The following is a 17,789-nucleotide window of genomic DNA, read 5'->3' as shown; positions in this document are numbered from 1 at the left end:
GACACTTGAGTCATACGTCACTTGTAGACGCGTTTGCTGTAGGTACTGCCTACGACAAAAAAAAGCAAGCGGTGGATCGAGATAACCAACACCATTACAATCCGTATAGCTAACGTGTTACTGGACAGAGATTGTTAACATTAACAGAAAGTGTAGTTGGTTTACAAAAAATATTTACTATTTATTCCTTTTCCAGGACATGTTCAGTGCAATACAACTTTTGACAAGCACCTCCGGATATTTTACTAAGCCTAAATGCCTCTTTGGGTGGTTTGAAAATATGTTGTCAAAATTATTGTTTGTTTGCAAAATTTGTTCAATTAAAAGGTTCTATATTTTGACTGCAACTGTCATGCAATTGGATTCCTTCTCTTCATTAGTGCCACCCCCTTGAAAACTACCACTTTATGGGGCCTTGCAAACCTGTATTAATACTTGTGTGAACATTAAAATGTTTTTTTGCACAATGTACAGTTCTCATGACAATGGAATTGGTTATTCTTAGCCAATCTACTGCAGTAATTGCAGTGGAAAATGTGGTTAACATCCACTCATGCATGGGAAAAAAATACCGTCGAATACCGTGAAACCAGTATAATTTTGAAAAATACCGTGATATAGAATTTTGCTCATACCGCCCAGCACTACTTTATTCTAATATAAATTTCAGATCGAGTAAGTAACTATTTTGAATGTAATATGTCCGACTGAAATTACTGTAGCAATAGTATATCTTGTGTATATGTTTATGAAACACCACCTTAGCATTTTATAAAAATGCTTATCTACCAAATCCATTTTTGGAGGAGTTTTCCAATGAAGTGTCATTGGATCTTGAAGCCTATCAAAGCAGCATTGTGTGCAAACTAGTAAATTTCCCATCACCACACCCACTCATACATGACCAGTGTAGAAGCACTAGCTGGCTTCATATTTATGGAAAGAAAACATACAGAAACAACACTATTATGTAAACTCCATATTTTGGGTGTTTTCAGACCCACTGCACTGAATTCTAGAAGACAAAGCCTTTCAATAAATAAAAATAAATGAAACAAAGAACTACTTAAGAATATTATGCTAGGCAGAAGGCAGAGTTGGGGATGACTCGTCTTTTTGCCTGGAACCACCTACAGATTTTGCTGGGTTTTTTTTCCCTCCAGCTTAACTTTTTTTTTCTGTCCACTCTGGCAAACTGTAACATTTTATAAAAATAAATTTTCCACATTATTTATAAATGTAATATACAGTATACTATATTCTATGAGATTTTAAATATACATCATCAAGACAATTTGCGTTGAAGTTCCATTGCAATCACACTGCTAAATATTAGCAACAGGAACAAGAAGACGTAGACCAGGGGCAGTCCATTCATCAGACAACGATGGAAACAATTTGGGCAAATGGCAAAAATGTCCCCAGAATGATGAATACCATTAGTAATAATTTAATCTTAATTTACTGTCACTCAAACTTGTATTAACAGACCGATTTTTTTAGACTATTCTCATAAAAAGGACTGTTTTGTTATATGACCAGATACTGAAAAAATGTTAGATTGACTCACAATATAAAGGCATGCTAACAAAATACCTCAAAATGTACTTCAAATTTTGCCCAGCTTTCCCTCCCAATGGCACCAATGCTGCAGGCACCAATCAACAAAGCATCACATGTCTGTATACAGTAAGTAAAGTTTCATTTTTCAGTTAATGATTTAAGAATTGGTTCACTTAGGAAGCCAACAGGATGGATAATGCCAACTAGAATGTTACTTTCAATCCTGGTTTGTTAATGTAACAAACCAGGATTGAAAGCTTCTATAATGGTTCTCAGAGTATAGTCTACAGGCCCCTGGTGATCCACAAGTGTGACTGAAGTGGGCCCAAAAAAAAACTTTCCCTGAAATATCATCAGTGGCTGCTCACTGCTCACAGTGTTAGAATAGGTGAAGTGCAAAAAGATTAATTTACCCGTGGGGATCAATAAAATGCTGCGGTGGGTTGGCACCCTGCCTGGGATTGGTTCATGCCTTGTGCCCTGTGTTGGCTGGGATTGGCTCCAGCAGACCCCCGTGACCCTGTATTTGGATTCAGCGGATTGGAAAATGGATGGATGGATGGATCAATAAAATGTAAACCCATATTAACAAATTAGAGCAAATAAATAAAAGGAAAAAAAATGTTTTGTATCCACATGTCCACCTGGGTATCACCTTCCTGGCTCAACTGAGGCAAGCAGCACCACTCCACTGCTTCTTCTCTGCTACCCGCAGGTCCAAGTAGATGCATAATGAGGGTACCCAATCCAGCCTATGGGTCCCTGAGCAGTCCCCACCCCTTTCAGTTGGGGTTTCATAAAACCAGATAGCCCTGCAATAAGGCAACTTGCTTAGCCGTCTTTGTTCCTTCTTGTAATGTAAGACTTGGAAATAGACTGCCACATGGTTTATCTGCTTATTCAGCTGAATTAAAGCAATGTATCACTGTGCTACAGTAGTTAAAGGGAGTAAATCCAAAAAAGATGATTACATGTTCAGATTCTGAAATAGTATTAAAAAGTTTTACATCTTTTTGGTCTTGAAGACAGGATTTACTAATGAAAGTGTATTCTTCTCTGTGTGAACTTGTAAAGTTAGGGATAGAGATTCAATTTTGCTGGATCCCTTCTTGTGTGATGGAGCGTGGAAATGAAAGAGCTGATGCAATTGCAAAAGAATCATTTGAAAACATGGAGGAGGATACAGCAGTTGATTTGGGTAAAAATGAAGAAAAATCCATAGTTAAGAAGGTAGAAATTAGGAAATGTCAGGAGGTATGAGACAAATGTACTCCTGGAAGATGGTATTATAGGCTATGAAAATATGTTCAGATTGTATAATTTATAGGAAGATCCAGAAAAGAAGAAATGTGAACGGCCCATCTCAGGTTTGGTCATACTGCCCATCTTACCACCTACAAGCTTGTTATTAGACAGCATGAGATTTCCTATCATTAGCCAAACCTGACGTTTGTGTGTGTGTTATATTTCTTTTTTCCTTTGGTTTGTATGAGGTCTTAATTTTTTTTGGCGACAAAAAGTATTATCTTTCCACCCATATACTTTCCCTTAACTCCTACTACATGACAGACCTATTCCCAATGCACTGCAGAGATGAAGTAAAGAGAAAATTGCAGAAACTGTTAATGTTTAAAAATGAAAAAATATGCAAAATTAGAGATCTCTCTCAAGTTAATAAAAGAAAAAAAAATTTCAGTCTGAGTATTTTAACTAAACACACCAGATTTTGTTACAGAAAAAGTGCTTAACACACACCATTTCAAACTGATTAGGAAATTAGGAGACATCAGGAAATTCATTTTGTTCAGTGCAGTACTGAAGGACACCTGTCGATTACAATAAATAATAAGGTGGAAGTAAGAGATGCTACTTTAATAGCATATCTTTGAGTTACTGGAAACAAAAACTGCATGTCTAATTGGAGACATGCAGTCTACAATAGATTATTGTTTAAGATTATTTTAATACTTTTAAATTTAAAAACAGTAAAATTAACTTACGAAATCTAAAAAAAAGGTCAAAGTGAAATTTTAATAATATCTAGTTTGCTTATTCTCCTTATGTCCAGACAGGTTTTCTCCTCACATCACAGAAGATGTGCAGATTAGTGTAGGTTAACTTAGACTCTAAACTGGTGCTGTAAAAAATACTAGTAAAACTATGTGTTATCTGTGATAGACAGACACACTGTCCCAGACTCTTTCCTGTTTTGTTCTTATTGCTGGCAGTATAGAGTCAAGCTTCCCCACAACCCTGAGCTGATTTAAGAAGGGTTCAAAATATTATGTTAAAACATGTTAGAATGATCTAGGTCAATCAGCAGAACATTGATTGACATAATGCCCACTAAAACAAAATACCCTAAGCAGACTGCCCATGACAGCATATTCTGGTTTGGTGATCACAAACATAATTCTATTCAAAATGCAGCCGCATTAGGACAGCTAGGCTTCTGATTTACATTTGTACATAAACATAAAAATGTTGTGATTATGGTACAATTCTTTTTTTGACACTATAGTTTTAATTACGATATAGACTACTGTGCTCATAAGTGGAAATGCATTTCATAAACATGAACTGAATTAGATCACTGGAGTAGAGTCCACAAACACAACAGTCACAGACAAAGATCCTGAACAAATATACATATTTTTTTCAATAATTCTCCCCACTAACAATGTTGAGCAAACTAAGAATAGGGCCAGCATGGCAGTGCTGTAGTTGGTTACCCTGAAAACTCTAGGAGACTAGGTTTAAATCCTGACCTGTCTCTGTCTGTAAATTTTCTGATTTAACTCCTATAAACAAACAAAGGACAAGCATATTTTGTTCATTGATGACTCTGACTTAATTGTGTTTGAGTATATGCAAGATCTGTCTGATGAACTGGCATCCCACAAAAATTCAGAGTTGGTGCCTGCCTAGGCCCATATGATTATTTACTATTTTATTACTTAGCACCTAGAAATCTAGGAAATGACTCTTATCAGAAAAGTAATTTTAACATATGGACATTCAATAACTGAACCACACCATGCAAAATATGCTGCATCACTTGTCGATCAAACCTGACAGACCTGTGAATGATGCTGTCCTATGGCTAAATAGGAGGGTCAGTAGGCTAAAAACTTCCAAAGGTCTGTGCCATGGCTAGAATTTACTGAACATGGGTTTTATCATAGCAATGAGGTCTGTTTCAACACAAAAAAAATATGATTTTGTAATTTGACCTTGGGAGAAAAGAAAAAAAAAAAGTGTGCCCGTTCGCAGCTGTCAGGATTGGCTAAGATACAGAGAGGTGCCTTTCACTGTCTGTTAACTTTCTGGTATAACTCCCACAAATGTATGTTGATGACTGTGACTTTAGAGTATTTTTGGGTATAGTGATGGGCTTGCATTTCATAAAAATCAAGTGTTGGTGCCAGTCTTGACCCAGAAACTGCCATGTCAGACTCTGGCTCTCCATGATCCTAAAATCAAATTAGGTATGTTTGGTACACGAATGTAGAAATATCTAAAAATAAGTGCCAGAACACTAGACAACCAGTCTACTTTACAGAGTAAGAAACTGTGGACAATCCCTATCCTAAAGGGGAAAACTGTCTTTATGCATTCAGGGATATCATGGGGGAAAAAAAACCTTTTTTTTTTTTTAATTATTATTCTGTGCATATGTTTTATTGTTATTTTTTTAGTAACTATTATGTCAACACAATAATCATTGTAATGCCAATAACGCTAGATTGTTGAATTTGGAAACTAACAAAAACTACCCATACTTTTCGAGTCATAGTTTCAGCTTACAGATCTTGTGTTATATTTGTCTTTAAAATGTAAGCTTTAATGTGTCTGCATTACTCCCAAGTTTTCCCCCCCAACACTCACTATATTTTCCATGCACTCATGGGGGTGTAAATCCCTCATACATTACTCTATAGTCTGCCAGACCCGAACTTCAATGAAAACATTCCACGTCAGTGATTTCACTACAGTCCAATCCATAGCTTGCTTCTTCACCATTGACAAACTCACATGCTATATACAAATAACTGCTTCAAACTTGAGTTTATAACAAACAATTTTGTTGGCAAAACTGTAAATAAAATCAACCTTTTACGAAAATATGGTAATGACAAAAAAATCTAGCACCTGTTAAAATCTCTATATTGATACACTTTTTATATTAAAGGAAATCTTGGAAACGCCTCATTCTCAGAAAAGCATTTAACACAAACGTTCACTAAACCCAAACGCCCCATGTAAAATCTGCCGCATTGTTGATCAAAACTGACCGATTTGGGAATGATGCTGTCCTACAGCTAAATAGGGAGAAGTGATAGAAGGCTGGAGAATTCCAAAGTTCTCCGCGGCCAGAAGTTAACAGCACGTGGACTTTAGCCACAGCAACTGCCTCTGTTGCAATACAAAGCAAAGATGCATTTGTAGCTTGACCACCCCATAAAAAACGTGCACCAATCCTCCGCTGTCATGATCAACGTAAAAAGAGTGAGAGAGGCGGTAATGTGGATGAATACTTACAAGGTCACTGTCCTGTTCGGTAGTTTCTCGGGAGGGATAAGCTGGACCATATCCATATTACTGCAAACCACTTTCTTTTCCAGAGTCGGAGAGGAAGAGGAGGAGAGTGCAGTTTTTCCAGAAGCCTTTGGTCGCTCCTCAAATGATTTGCAGCCGGACGGTATTCCCAAACAACATTTTTCGAGAAGCAGTATACATAAATAGATCTGGAGTAAATCCGCAAAGATCCACTTCATTTTAGTTGTGTAATAATGTAAACACACCGTCTGCTAAAACTTAAGAGAGTGGTGGTTGTGGAGGAGGGGCGGTGAGATCCCTCGGACAGGCGTTCCAAAGGTAGTAAACAAACAGGAGTCCTCGGCTTCGGCGGCCTGGTTTCACCGGGCTCGTCAGTTTCAACGTTAACTGTTATCAAGGCCAATTGACCCGGGTGGTCCGCAGCATTCTGCAACTGCTCTCTTTCCGCGAATGTCAGGACCGCGAAGCCAGCCGTAAGAACAGAATAGACGCAGCGCTGGGCAGGAGACGGGTTGGACGGCTCGACATCCTCCTTTGTTTGCTAGAAAGAATGAAAAGTTCACACTCTTACCTTTTCCATGGCGCTTCGATAGTATGTATGTTACAAATAACAAATGCCTGTTTTATGCATATCACAAGGTTCTGCAGGTCTCGAGAAGAAGAGACCGGAGCGCGGACTTTGCATCAGGTCCCCTCGTCGCTGCGTGAAATCAAATCAGGGAAATCCGAATCCAGCAGGAGGCAACTGCGGCCAGCAGACATCGGCGCTCCATCCAGACACACAAAGCGAGGGGGCTTCTTCAAGTAATGATCTTTAAGCAGATCCCCCCTGGCGTCGGTTGTCACTTCTTCATAAATGACTGTGATTCAGTCTGCAGCTATGCTTTTTCCTTTGACAACTTTTTATCGTGAGTACATCTCGGTGTGATTGTGTGTGTCTCTCTCTCACACTCACACGCACGCACGTAAGAGAAGCTCGGCTTACAAATCCGCAGCAGGGGCTGTATTCTAAGTCTCTTCACTCCCCCCTCCCCGCCTCACGCACCTCAGCGGCAGCGTGCGTTCTGATTCACCAGCTCATCTATCTTTCCCCGGATTCGCCCCACGGGCTCCATATTGAAATCCCACCCCGTGACGTCACCACCCGCTCGGGTCGCTCCTTTTAAAGCAGGACAGTTCGCGACTCAGACAAAATCAACGCAACTTTCTTTCGTTCTTTTTCTTTTATTTTGTCTGCCGACTTACATACGTTGCTAGAGTGCCGTCTGGTTTACAATGTAGAGCGCTCATTTCCGGCTACATTCGACTTCGCGTTAGCATGTCATTCTTTGTTTTCTCTTTATCAGGCGGCAGACTATTATTATTTAGTCACTGCGACTGTAGTGTACCAAGTAGTAAAGAGTTCAAACGAACTCCTGGTACTTTACTTATTTTGATGTCTGCCTTGTAATTATGGTCGTCGGCATTTCAGGTGCAGGACATAAGGCTTGTTATTGTTTGTGACTTTTGAAGAGCGTCTTACCAAAGGACGTTGCTATGTATCAGATTTACAAGTAGTATCAATGGCTGTAATGCTTCGGACAGGGTGACGCAAGTAATCAGCATATAATCCACAGTCCCAGGTTCATATCTGGGCCCAGACACAACGATGGACAAACTGGTGACTTTTACAAAACGTTCCCATAAGATATTTTGGAATTTCTTCGTTTTGTTTTTCAAGATATAAAGGAGGCTGAGAATCCTAGATTATTAAAAAGCATACATTTTTGATACTCTGAGTTTATTTGACATTGGAAACAACTTTATTCACGCAATTCGTGCATTACACAGTAATTGTAATGATTCTGTTACACCACATTTTGGAACTACCTGCAGATTCCATATGCTGTATAGAGAGGAGTTAAACAAGGAGATCAATCAGTTTCCATTATTCTTATTAGTTATTTAATTAATGTACTATATCTTCATATTAAAAATAATCTATTTTAACTATTCACATGTATGACCAAGAGATTAAATGCTCATAGTTAAAAGACGACACAGCCATATTTATAAGAAATGAAAGAAACATTGGTATGGCACTAGAGTGTCTTGATGCTTTCTGTTCAATTTCAGATTTAACCATCAATATAAAAAGATATGAACTTTTTTGTTCTAAAATACAGACTTAATTATTTCAGAGAACTGTATGGTATTTTAATTAGAGATAAAAGTTCTTATCTTGAGATTAAAATACATAAGGACCAAGTGGAAACGATCAGCCTGAATTACCTCACCTTATTTAATTGATACAATTCAAAAAAGATTTGACATTTTGTTAATAAAGGATTTATCTTTGAATGGGAGAATACTTTTACCCAATATAGTATATATATAGTCAAGGTTAGACTGTGACATTTTCAGTACTATTTTCAAGATTGAATGATTTCAAAGAAAAATGATGCTACTTCATCCAAAAACCCTGAATTTCAAAAATGATGGAATGTAGTTTCTCCTCAGTTGTAACTTTGCTGTTTTTAAACTCATTTAGCTATCTAACTTCTATATTGAAGCCTTGATTTTGTGGATGGTTGCATATAAACACAATCTTTCAGCTCATAGTTATTTCTTTTGGAATTTGAAAGATATTAGGTATAAAAATAAAACTTTTTTTTTCAGCAACTGGTTTAATAATTGAATTTTGTAGTAAAACATATGTTTCATAATAATTAATTAGCTATTCAGAAATGTAGACTTCCTCTATCAAAGAATATGCCATTGTATCTGACACCATACCTTCTGTGCTTATTAAATTATTACAAAATGTAGTCATTGTGAATTTAAAGCCAAATGTTGATGCAGTGAGAGTTCTGAATATAAAAGACAAAAACTGCAACAATAAGAATCTTAAGAAAATTAGTAAGAAATATGCAGTCCCATCCACAAAAAGCTTCTTGCTTTCTCCGTTGCAAGATATTAATTTGAAAGACGTGTATAATATCACAAGAAGGTACTGTATTCCAAATCAAGATGTTTTCTTTTAAAATTGTTCACCCTGTAAACCAGGTGCTAGTAAGATTTTAAAAGGACATTGATTTAACCTGTGTATTTTGTAACTTTGAGAAGGAAAGTATTGTTCACTTATTTTTTTATATGTATTTACACTTTCTTTAAGATAGCTACTAGACTTAATATTTCCTTCAATGAAAGAGATTTTATGATCTTTTATAATTGGAATTTGACTATAAAAGTTAATATATCCTAAGCTTATTATTTATTATAAATGCCATATTCACAAAATGTAAATTGTCCAAGAAGATGCCTAATTTTGCACAATTTAATAAAGTGGTAAGACAAAAAAAACTTTACAATGTTGTAAAGCATTGAATCTCAATTTACTTTATTTTAACTTTTTAAAGTTATATCTATATAACATTTAAAAATGCTGCAGCATGTAAATGTACAAAGTTTGTATGTTTTGCATTTTTTTAATTGGATTTTTTTCAGACATTAAAGATTTCTTTAAAAAAACCTGGCCTCAGACAGTCCACCATTGCACCACATCCAAAGTCTGCCGTTTTGGTTTGACTTGGTTATGGTATAACTTCATCTAGTTACATTGTGTCATGAGATTGCCTGCTGGACTCAAGTAAAAATCCTGCACCTAACAAATTGGTGTTTAGTTTTATATTGTCAGTCTTTGCTAATCAGTTTGACAGAGCTATTAAAAAAATACTGGCACATTTTACAATGCAAACCTATTTTCAAGACCAACAACCCTTTTACTTTTACCTGCAATCAAAACGTTAAGGTTTTAATAGTTAATACAGAATGAGGCTATGTTTCTTCCACTTACAGTTGTACTTCTGCTAACTCCTTAACATTTAAAAAATTGGGTCATTTTTCATGTTTAAGATACACCTGTTTGTATAATGTGCTAAAAGGTGATCAGATTATCATTAATAATGTCTGTGTTATTTTAAAACAACACTCTGATTGTAACAGTAAAGGGGTAATATATGTATTGGTTTGTCCCTGTCCACTCTTTTACATTAGAAAAGCATGAAGAACATGTCAAAAATTGAATCATGGAACTTGAAAGCATCATTTTTACACGCTCTATTCTGCAGCTTGTATCAAGATATTTTCTAGAAAAAAGGCACTATATGTCAACTTACATATTCAGTATATTTCAAATATTTACACCCTGCATTAGAGATAGAGACTTTGACACTAGTTTATTAAATATTGAAGCAACCTGGATCTTTAAATGAGACTAATGAGTTAGCCTGCTATCTATAAAAAGGTAAAAAAGCAACTGAAGGTTAGTGTATATTGATGTTGTTGTTCATAGTACACCTTTGTCTGGTCTTTGGCTAATGTCCTTTTTTCTCTGTCTCATCTTTTTACTATATTTGTGTTTAACATGTGCCCTTAAAAGTTTTAATTATTTAACAATTCATTGGTTTATGACATTTCCAGTGATCCATAGTGTATTTTCCCACAAGAAAGGTATGAAAAATAAGACAAGATAAAGTGTAAAAAAATAATGTCGTAACTGTTAATCGATACTTTAGACTAAATCAGCATTATTGATTGTGTAATTTTTCCTGTTCTTTTCTGTTTGTATGTGGTAGTAAGATAATTTGTACAGCCACACTGCTTAGCCCTGAAGAAGGGACAGTTGAACCTGAAAAGCGTTGGCTGTTTGATTTTGTTGCTGCCTTCTTGACATTCTCCGAAAAGGTTGAGACACCTGAGACACTCCTTGGTCCTTTGAATGGTGATCACCTTCTAGCCCATGATCAAGCACTTCTCAATAAACTACTATAATAAGATGTACTTCGTCTATCTACCTCTGATTATTTTCATGGAAGTTAACACATATACATTGAACTGTTTATAATTTAAGTACATTGAGACACTCTCTAGACTGCCTGTTTATTTGTTGATTTATACAGTATATTGATACTACAATTGTTGCACTGCTCAGCATGTTTTGTGTTTTGTTTTAATATTTAGTATTATGATCATCTCTCTTTTTGCATCATCTTTATAGTATTTGGGAGAAGATATTTTTTTAAATAAGAGGCAGTTATTGTGCGTGTCTTGATATGGACCCAAACCCTGCCAATCCTGTGTTGTCTGTTAGCTCTTCCCCACCCCTCAGTTGGGTGTGGGGATTACAAAAGGGATGACTTGATATATAGTTCTGAAACTGGACTGGACAGTTTGTGCACACACTGGTAAATTGGCAAAACTACACACTTTAGAAACTGATGCAGTATTAGTATGGAATCATAATAATAGGTTTACATGCAAAATACTGTATGTTGTGGGGGGCAGAACCTGTTCTGTCAGCACTGAGCAGATGACAGGAATACTAAAGACGGCTTACCAGTACACAATGGGGAACTCGCCCACAATCATTCACACTGGTGGTCAATTTTGAGTTGCCAGCTAACCTAACCTGCACATCTTTGGGTATGTTGGAGGAAAACCCATGCATATATAATGAATATTTAATGTGTTTATAAATATCAATGATTGTATACATTATTCCCCAGTGACTGTTTCATTTTCATCAAATGGTGAGCTAATACTATTTGTACAAAAGAAAAAAAAACTTTTTTTGATTTTTATGTTACAGCTTGTAACATGTTTATGTTATGTTATGCAGGCTTACAGCCAGTGCTCCCAGGATAAGCTCTGGCCTTCCTTAATGATTACGATGATGTAGAGAGTGGATGAGATAAATGGAATTTATGGTTTTTTTTATTAATATACAGATTCATACATTCATTATTGAAACTGTTTGATTCAGTAGATTCACAATTTCTAATGGAAGGAATGGCATGAGGCAGAAGCTGGTTGATTTTGATTTTCGTCACACCTAAAACATTTTTTGGAGAAGGGGGACATATACAGTTTAATACGTAAGTTTTTTTCTTTGAAAAATGGTGCTTTAGGCATTTAAGGTGGATAACAATGTGTTCAAATTCAGAATAGACACATGCTTTAGTGTGTAATTTGCCATTATCTAGATGGACAGTCTACCTTGCAGGAATTGCTATGACTCTGCCACAAACCTGTAAAAAAATAAACCTGTCTCAGAAATCCATATTTTACTGCTTTTTTTGTGGACTAATTTTTGAGAGTGCAACCCCCTTGTCTGTCACTCTGCTAATGGTCTATTGTTATTTTCTACTGTAATCAGAGCTTCATACACTACTATAATCTAGTTTACCCTATAATGTGCCTTATGTGGATGCATACTCCTATCGACAGTACAAAAAGCGCAGTGATTAATTTTTCCAAAACATGTAAAGTGCTACTTCAGGTGTTTACATCTCTATTCAGGAGACATATACAGTGGTGTGAAAAACTATTTGCCCCCTTCCTGATTTCTTACTCTTTTGCATGTTTGTCACACAAAATGTTTCTGATCATCAAACACATTTAACCATTAGTCAAATATAACACAAGTAAACACAAAATGCAGTTTGTAAATGGTGGTTTTTATTATTTAGGGAGAAAAAAAAATCCAAACCTACATGGCCCTGTGTGAAAAAGTAATTGCCCCCTGAACCTAATAACTGGTTGGGCCACCCTTAGCAGCAATAACTGCAATCAAGCGTTTGCGATAACTTGCAATGAGTCTTTTACAGCGCTCTGGAGGAATTTTGGCCCACTCAACTTTGCAAAATTGTTGTAATTCAGCTTTATTTGAGGGTTTTCTAGCATGAACCGCCTTTTTAAGGTCATGCCATAGCATCTCAATTGGATTCAGGTCAGGACTTTGACTAGGCCACTCCAAAGTCTTCATTTTGTTTTTCTTCAGCCATTCAGAGATGGATTTGCTGGTGTGTTTTGGGTCATTGTCCTGTTGCAGCACCCAAGATCGCTTCAGCTTGAGTTGACGAACAGATGGCCGGACATTCTCCTTCAGGATTTTTTGGTAGACAGTAGAATTCATGGTTCCATCTATCACAGCAAGCCTTCCAGGTCCTGAAGCAGCAAAACAACCCCAGACCATCACACTACCACCACCATATTTTACTGTTGGTATGATGTTCTTTTTCTGAAATGCTGTGTTCCTTTTACGCCAGATGTAACGGGACATTTGCCTTCCAAAAAGTTCAACTTTTGACTCATCAGTCCACAAGGTATTTTCCCAAAAGTCTTGGCAATCATTGAGATGTTTCTTAGCAAAATTGAGACGAGCCCTAATGTTCTTTTTGCTTAACAGTGGTTTGCGTCTTGGAAATCTGCTATGCAGGCCGTTTTTGCCCAGTCTCTTTCTTATGGTGGAGTCGTGAACACTGACCTTAATTGAGGCAAGTGAGGCCTGCAGTTCTTTAGACGTTGTCCTGGGGTCTTTTGTGACCTCTCGGATGAGTCGTCTCTGCGCTCTTGGGGTAATTTTGGTCGGCCGGCCACTCCTGGGAAGGTTCACCACTGTTCCATGTTTTTGCCATTTGTGGATAATGGCTCTCACTGTGGTTCGCTGGAGTCCCAAAGCTTTAGAAATGGCTTTATAACCTTTACCAGACTGATAGATCTCAATTACTTCTGTTCTCATTTGTTCCTGAATTTCTTTGGATCTTGGCATGATGTCTAGCTTTTGAGGTGCTTTTGGTCTACTTCTCTGTGTCAGGCAGTTCCTATTTAAGTGATTTCTTGATTGAAACAGGTGTGGCAGTAATCAGGCCTGGGGGTGGCTACGGAAATTGAACTCTGGTGTGATACACCACAGTTAGGTTATTTTTTAACAAGGGGGCAATTACTTTTTCACACAGGGCCATGTAGGTTTGGATTTTTTTTCTCCCTAAATAATAAAAACCATCATTTAAAAACTGCATTTTGTGTTTACTTGTGTTATATTTGACTAATGGTTAAATGTGTTTGATGATCAGAAACATTTTGTGTGACAAACATGCAAAAGAATAAGAAATCAGGAAGGGGGCAAATAGTTTTTCACACCACTGTATTAGGAAACAACAGTTAATTTATTAAAGCCATACTACATAAGAACCATGACTTTCTACCTTTAATGGAATGTTTGAACCATAAAACTGTATTTGTTCTTTGTTGTCAATTTGTTGCATATAGCATCATCATTTGTAAGAAAGCAGGAAATGACCCTTGTTGGAGCAATTCCCCATTGCAGGTTGCACTCATCCACATTTTCTGTTACCAAATGAAGAGAGTTGCCAGTTAACCTAACCAACATGAATTTAGGATGTGAGAGATAAATTCCACACAAGTAAGGGGAGAACATGTAAATTCCACACTGAGAGAATCATCAACATCTCTAACACTTATTCTATTTTTTGTTTGGTTTTGATTAAATTGCTAATGCTGAAAAAAGGCAAGTATTTTTTGGAGAATCCTGTAATAGAGTTAGAAATGTAATATAATGTGTTTTAAACATTCTTTGAACAAGCAGAGGGCTTTTCCTTTTATGTTTTAAATGTTTGTTGTATATAGAACCATTTCATAATGAACAATGCAAAGATGTTATGTTTAACAATTTATGCATAAAATATATTTTCTAAAAACAGCACTAACAAAAAACTGATATAAAAGACAGTGGAAAGATTTCAGCACACAGGTCTGTGGTTCACATACTAACCTAAATGATACAGCATTCAGGTCCATTATGATATTCACTGTTGAAAATGGTATCACATCAGTTCATTTTCTGATATGTTCATGTAGTCCAAGATTATAGAGCAGCATCAACTGGAAGGCAGAAAACCAAAGCAGAAGGGGTGCCAGCAGTAATAATAATAATAGTACATTTGATTTATATAGCACCTTTCCCGTGCTAAAGGCACTTGCCTATTACAATGTACTTATCCATATGGGCATAAATACATTTTGTAGTGATGCAGTGGCCACCTGCCTCACAGAATCAGAAACATTTATTCAGTTGCCATACTGGTATCTGTCTTTGTGAAGAATGCAGCATTTTAAGGTGCTCTGTTGTATTCCTGCAATATTCCAAATACTTACACTTCAGGTTATTGATCCAATATATTGGTGTGCTCAATTGAATCAAGCATGTCAATAAATTAATTGTGCATGAGTGTGTCTTGCAAAGAACTGGTATCCCTCCAAAGGTTTATGTTTAATTGATACTGGGATTGGCTCTGGCACCCAACAAACCTGAAATGGAAAAAGTATATTGAGAAATTGAGTTATGGATGAAAGAAGGTACTGTTTTTAGCTTATTTAGTGCTATGTATTCAGTTTTTATGATCCATTTTTTGTGTATCTTAGTCTCTGAATTTTTGTTTGAGGTTGCTCTGTATACACCCTGTCATATCTAATTCCACAGACTGGAAACACACATTATTACCTCAAAGGATTAACAGAATAAGATGTGTGGACAATTAATTGATCTGTAAAATGGAGCTTCTAAACATTTACTCTTTGACCCTTTCCTAGTCCCTTATTCTGCTCACTATCCAGGTGTATCTAAGCCATTGTAATATGCACCTGTGATTTATATCTTTTTGGATATAAGTACGGGTTAAGTAAATAAAACAAATGTCTTTCTGGTCTGAAGTTGTTTTGCCTGATGCGATAAGTGGCCAAGGTTAAAAAAAGGCAAAGCCAGGCCTGACTTTACCATTGTCACTGACCCAAAGCCAACTCTTCTTAAGGGAGAAATAACCTTCAAGATTGGTCTTCTGATATGGGGGGAAGTAAGCAGAGCTCACCATTCCTAGTCAAAAAAAATACTTAACAAGCTATATATCACAAATACTCAGAAATTATCTCAGCTTGACACACACCTGAAGCTATAAAAGCATTGCTTCAGTAAAAGCTGCAAAATAGGATTCTGTTATAAATGAGTCATAATCTAAAGGGCTGGCTTCTCCTTCTTGTTTCATGTTCAGTTAAAAGTCCAATGGCATTATTCATAAAGGGTAGCATTGCTGGATAAATTCCTCTCTACTTGTTCATTCCATGCCTCCTAAAATTTTCCTTCAGGGTAACAGTTGATATAATGAGTTAATTTATCCATTTTGTTATTGTGGACTGCTTACATAGAATGGCTGCCAAACATCACCCAGGTGGGAGCTGTCCTTCAGTGATGGATGAGGTGGGCCTCTCGTTATGCAGTATTTGTCAAACAATTTAGGATCCTTTAATCAGAACTGTGATGAAATGTCAAGTATTGCTATCAGTTCAACATCAGAGCATAATGCACAACTCTGTTCTATGGCTTTTCATAAACACCCTGTAATATTTCATAGTAAATGATCTACAGCTTGTTCTACCATAATCTGACCTTTTACTCATTTTGTTATATTAACATGCCCCAGTCAAGCATATGCCAATGGAAAGACTGCATGCTGTTAAATGTGCTCCGAGTTAAATGCACAGCATTTGCCTCTTTGTATAATATTGTGAAAATGTGAAAAAGAAACCAGAATGAGTTAACTTCTGCCTCAGAACAGTATCTGAATAAATTAATCCAATGCTAATTTGTGATGACACAGATAACATTTTTCTAAAAGTTTGAAAGTATTTCTGTTTTAAAGGTGAAAAACAGTAGAAGTCATGTTCAGTGACACAATAAGAGAAAAAAAATCATGACTACCACAAAGCTTATTAAACAGAAAAAAAATGTTTTTACAGTATGTGACAATTTACATTAAAAATGATTTGACACAGCAGAAAATGGGACATGAACTGTATGGTCTAGTTTATGGAATGAAATAAGCTAGGGGAATATTATTATTGATAAAAAAAAGAAGCAGCCATTTTTGTAGCTACTGAAGAAACTTTTAAAAAAGCAGAATAAACTTAATCATCCATCCATTATCCAACTATATACCGCTATATCCTAACTACAGGGTCACAGGGGTCTGCTAGAACCAATCTCGGTCAACACAGGGTGCAAGGCAGGAAACAAACCCCGGGCAGGGCGCCAGCCCACCGCAGGGCACACACACCAAGCACACACTAGGGACAATTTAGGATCACCAATCCACCTAACCTGCATGTCTTTGGACTGTGGGAGGAAACCGGAGCACCCGGAGGAAACCCACGTTGACAACATGCAAACTTCACGCAGGGAGGACCTGGGAAGCAAACCCAGGTCTCCTTACTGCGAGGCAGCAGCGCTACCACTGCACCACCGTGCCGCCTAAACTTAATCATGAAATAAATAAACATGCCCATACAGATTAACTAGTCAACACCTTATTGGGGTAAAGCAAGGATTTGAGAAAGACTAACACTTTTCCAGAAAAAAAAATGGAAATCTAACGTTGACACAACAACAAGGAAAGAAAAGAGTGAGCGAGTGGAAGTACAGAAGAGCAGCGAGCAAGATCCCATATATAGTGAGCACTGTCCTGAGTTGTCCAAAGTTGTAGATTCTAGAATAAGAACAAAGTGGTGTAGAGGAAAATGGCGAGAGCTCCATCATGAGGATACATACAACCAGAATTTGAAAAGGTGAGCAGACATATTCCAATCCTGAAAAGATCTGTTGAATACCTTTTGTGGCCCCTAATGCAGATAACCCAAGATGGATCTGACTATTAAAGGTAGATTGCCCTTCTTGACAAACTGCGGACTTTTCTGAGAAGAAAATACAGGATTGGCTGCAAGAGTCCTGAAACAGAGTAGCTTTTGGTTTGAAAGTAGATGTAGATGTATGAGAG

General features: G+C 36.8%; 1 protein-coding gene across 1 annotated transcript in view; it reads right to left on the bottom strand.

Annotated features, from left to right (window-relative positions):
• The window catches only part of adgra3 (adhesion G protein-coupled receptor A3), a 132,928-nt gene extending 125,686 nt beyond the window's left edge, over positions 1 to 7,242 (bottom strand). Inside the window, exon 1 of the mRNA XM_028801759.2 lies at positions 6,106 to 7,242. Coding sequence (XP_028657592.2) covers positions 6,106 to 6,341 — 236 coding nt within the window. The 5' untranslated portion in view covers positions 6,342 to 7,242. The remainder of the gene's footprint in view (positions 1 to 6,105) is intronic.
• Positions 7,243 to 17,789: the final 10,547 nt, after the last annotated feature.

Source organism: Erpetoichthys calabaricus, chromosome 5 (assembly GCF_900747795.2).
Source record: "Erpetoichthys calabaricus chromosome 5, fErpCal1.3, whole genome shotgun sequence".
Classification (NCBI taxonomy): Eukaryota; Metazoa; Chordata; class Cladistia; order Polypteriformes; family Polypteridae; genus Erpetoichthys; species Erpetoichthys calabaricus.
The sequence above is the reverse complement of the archived record's forward strand: the minus strand, read 5'-3'. Positions and strand labels throughout refer to the sequence as shown.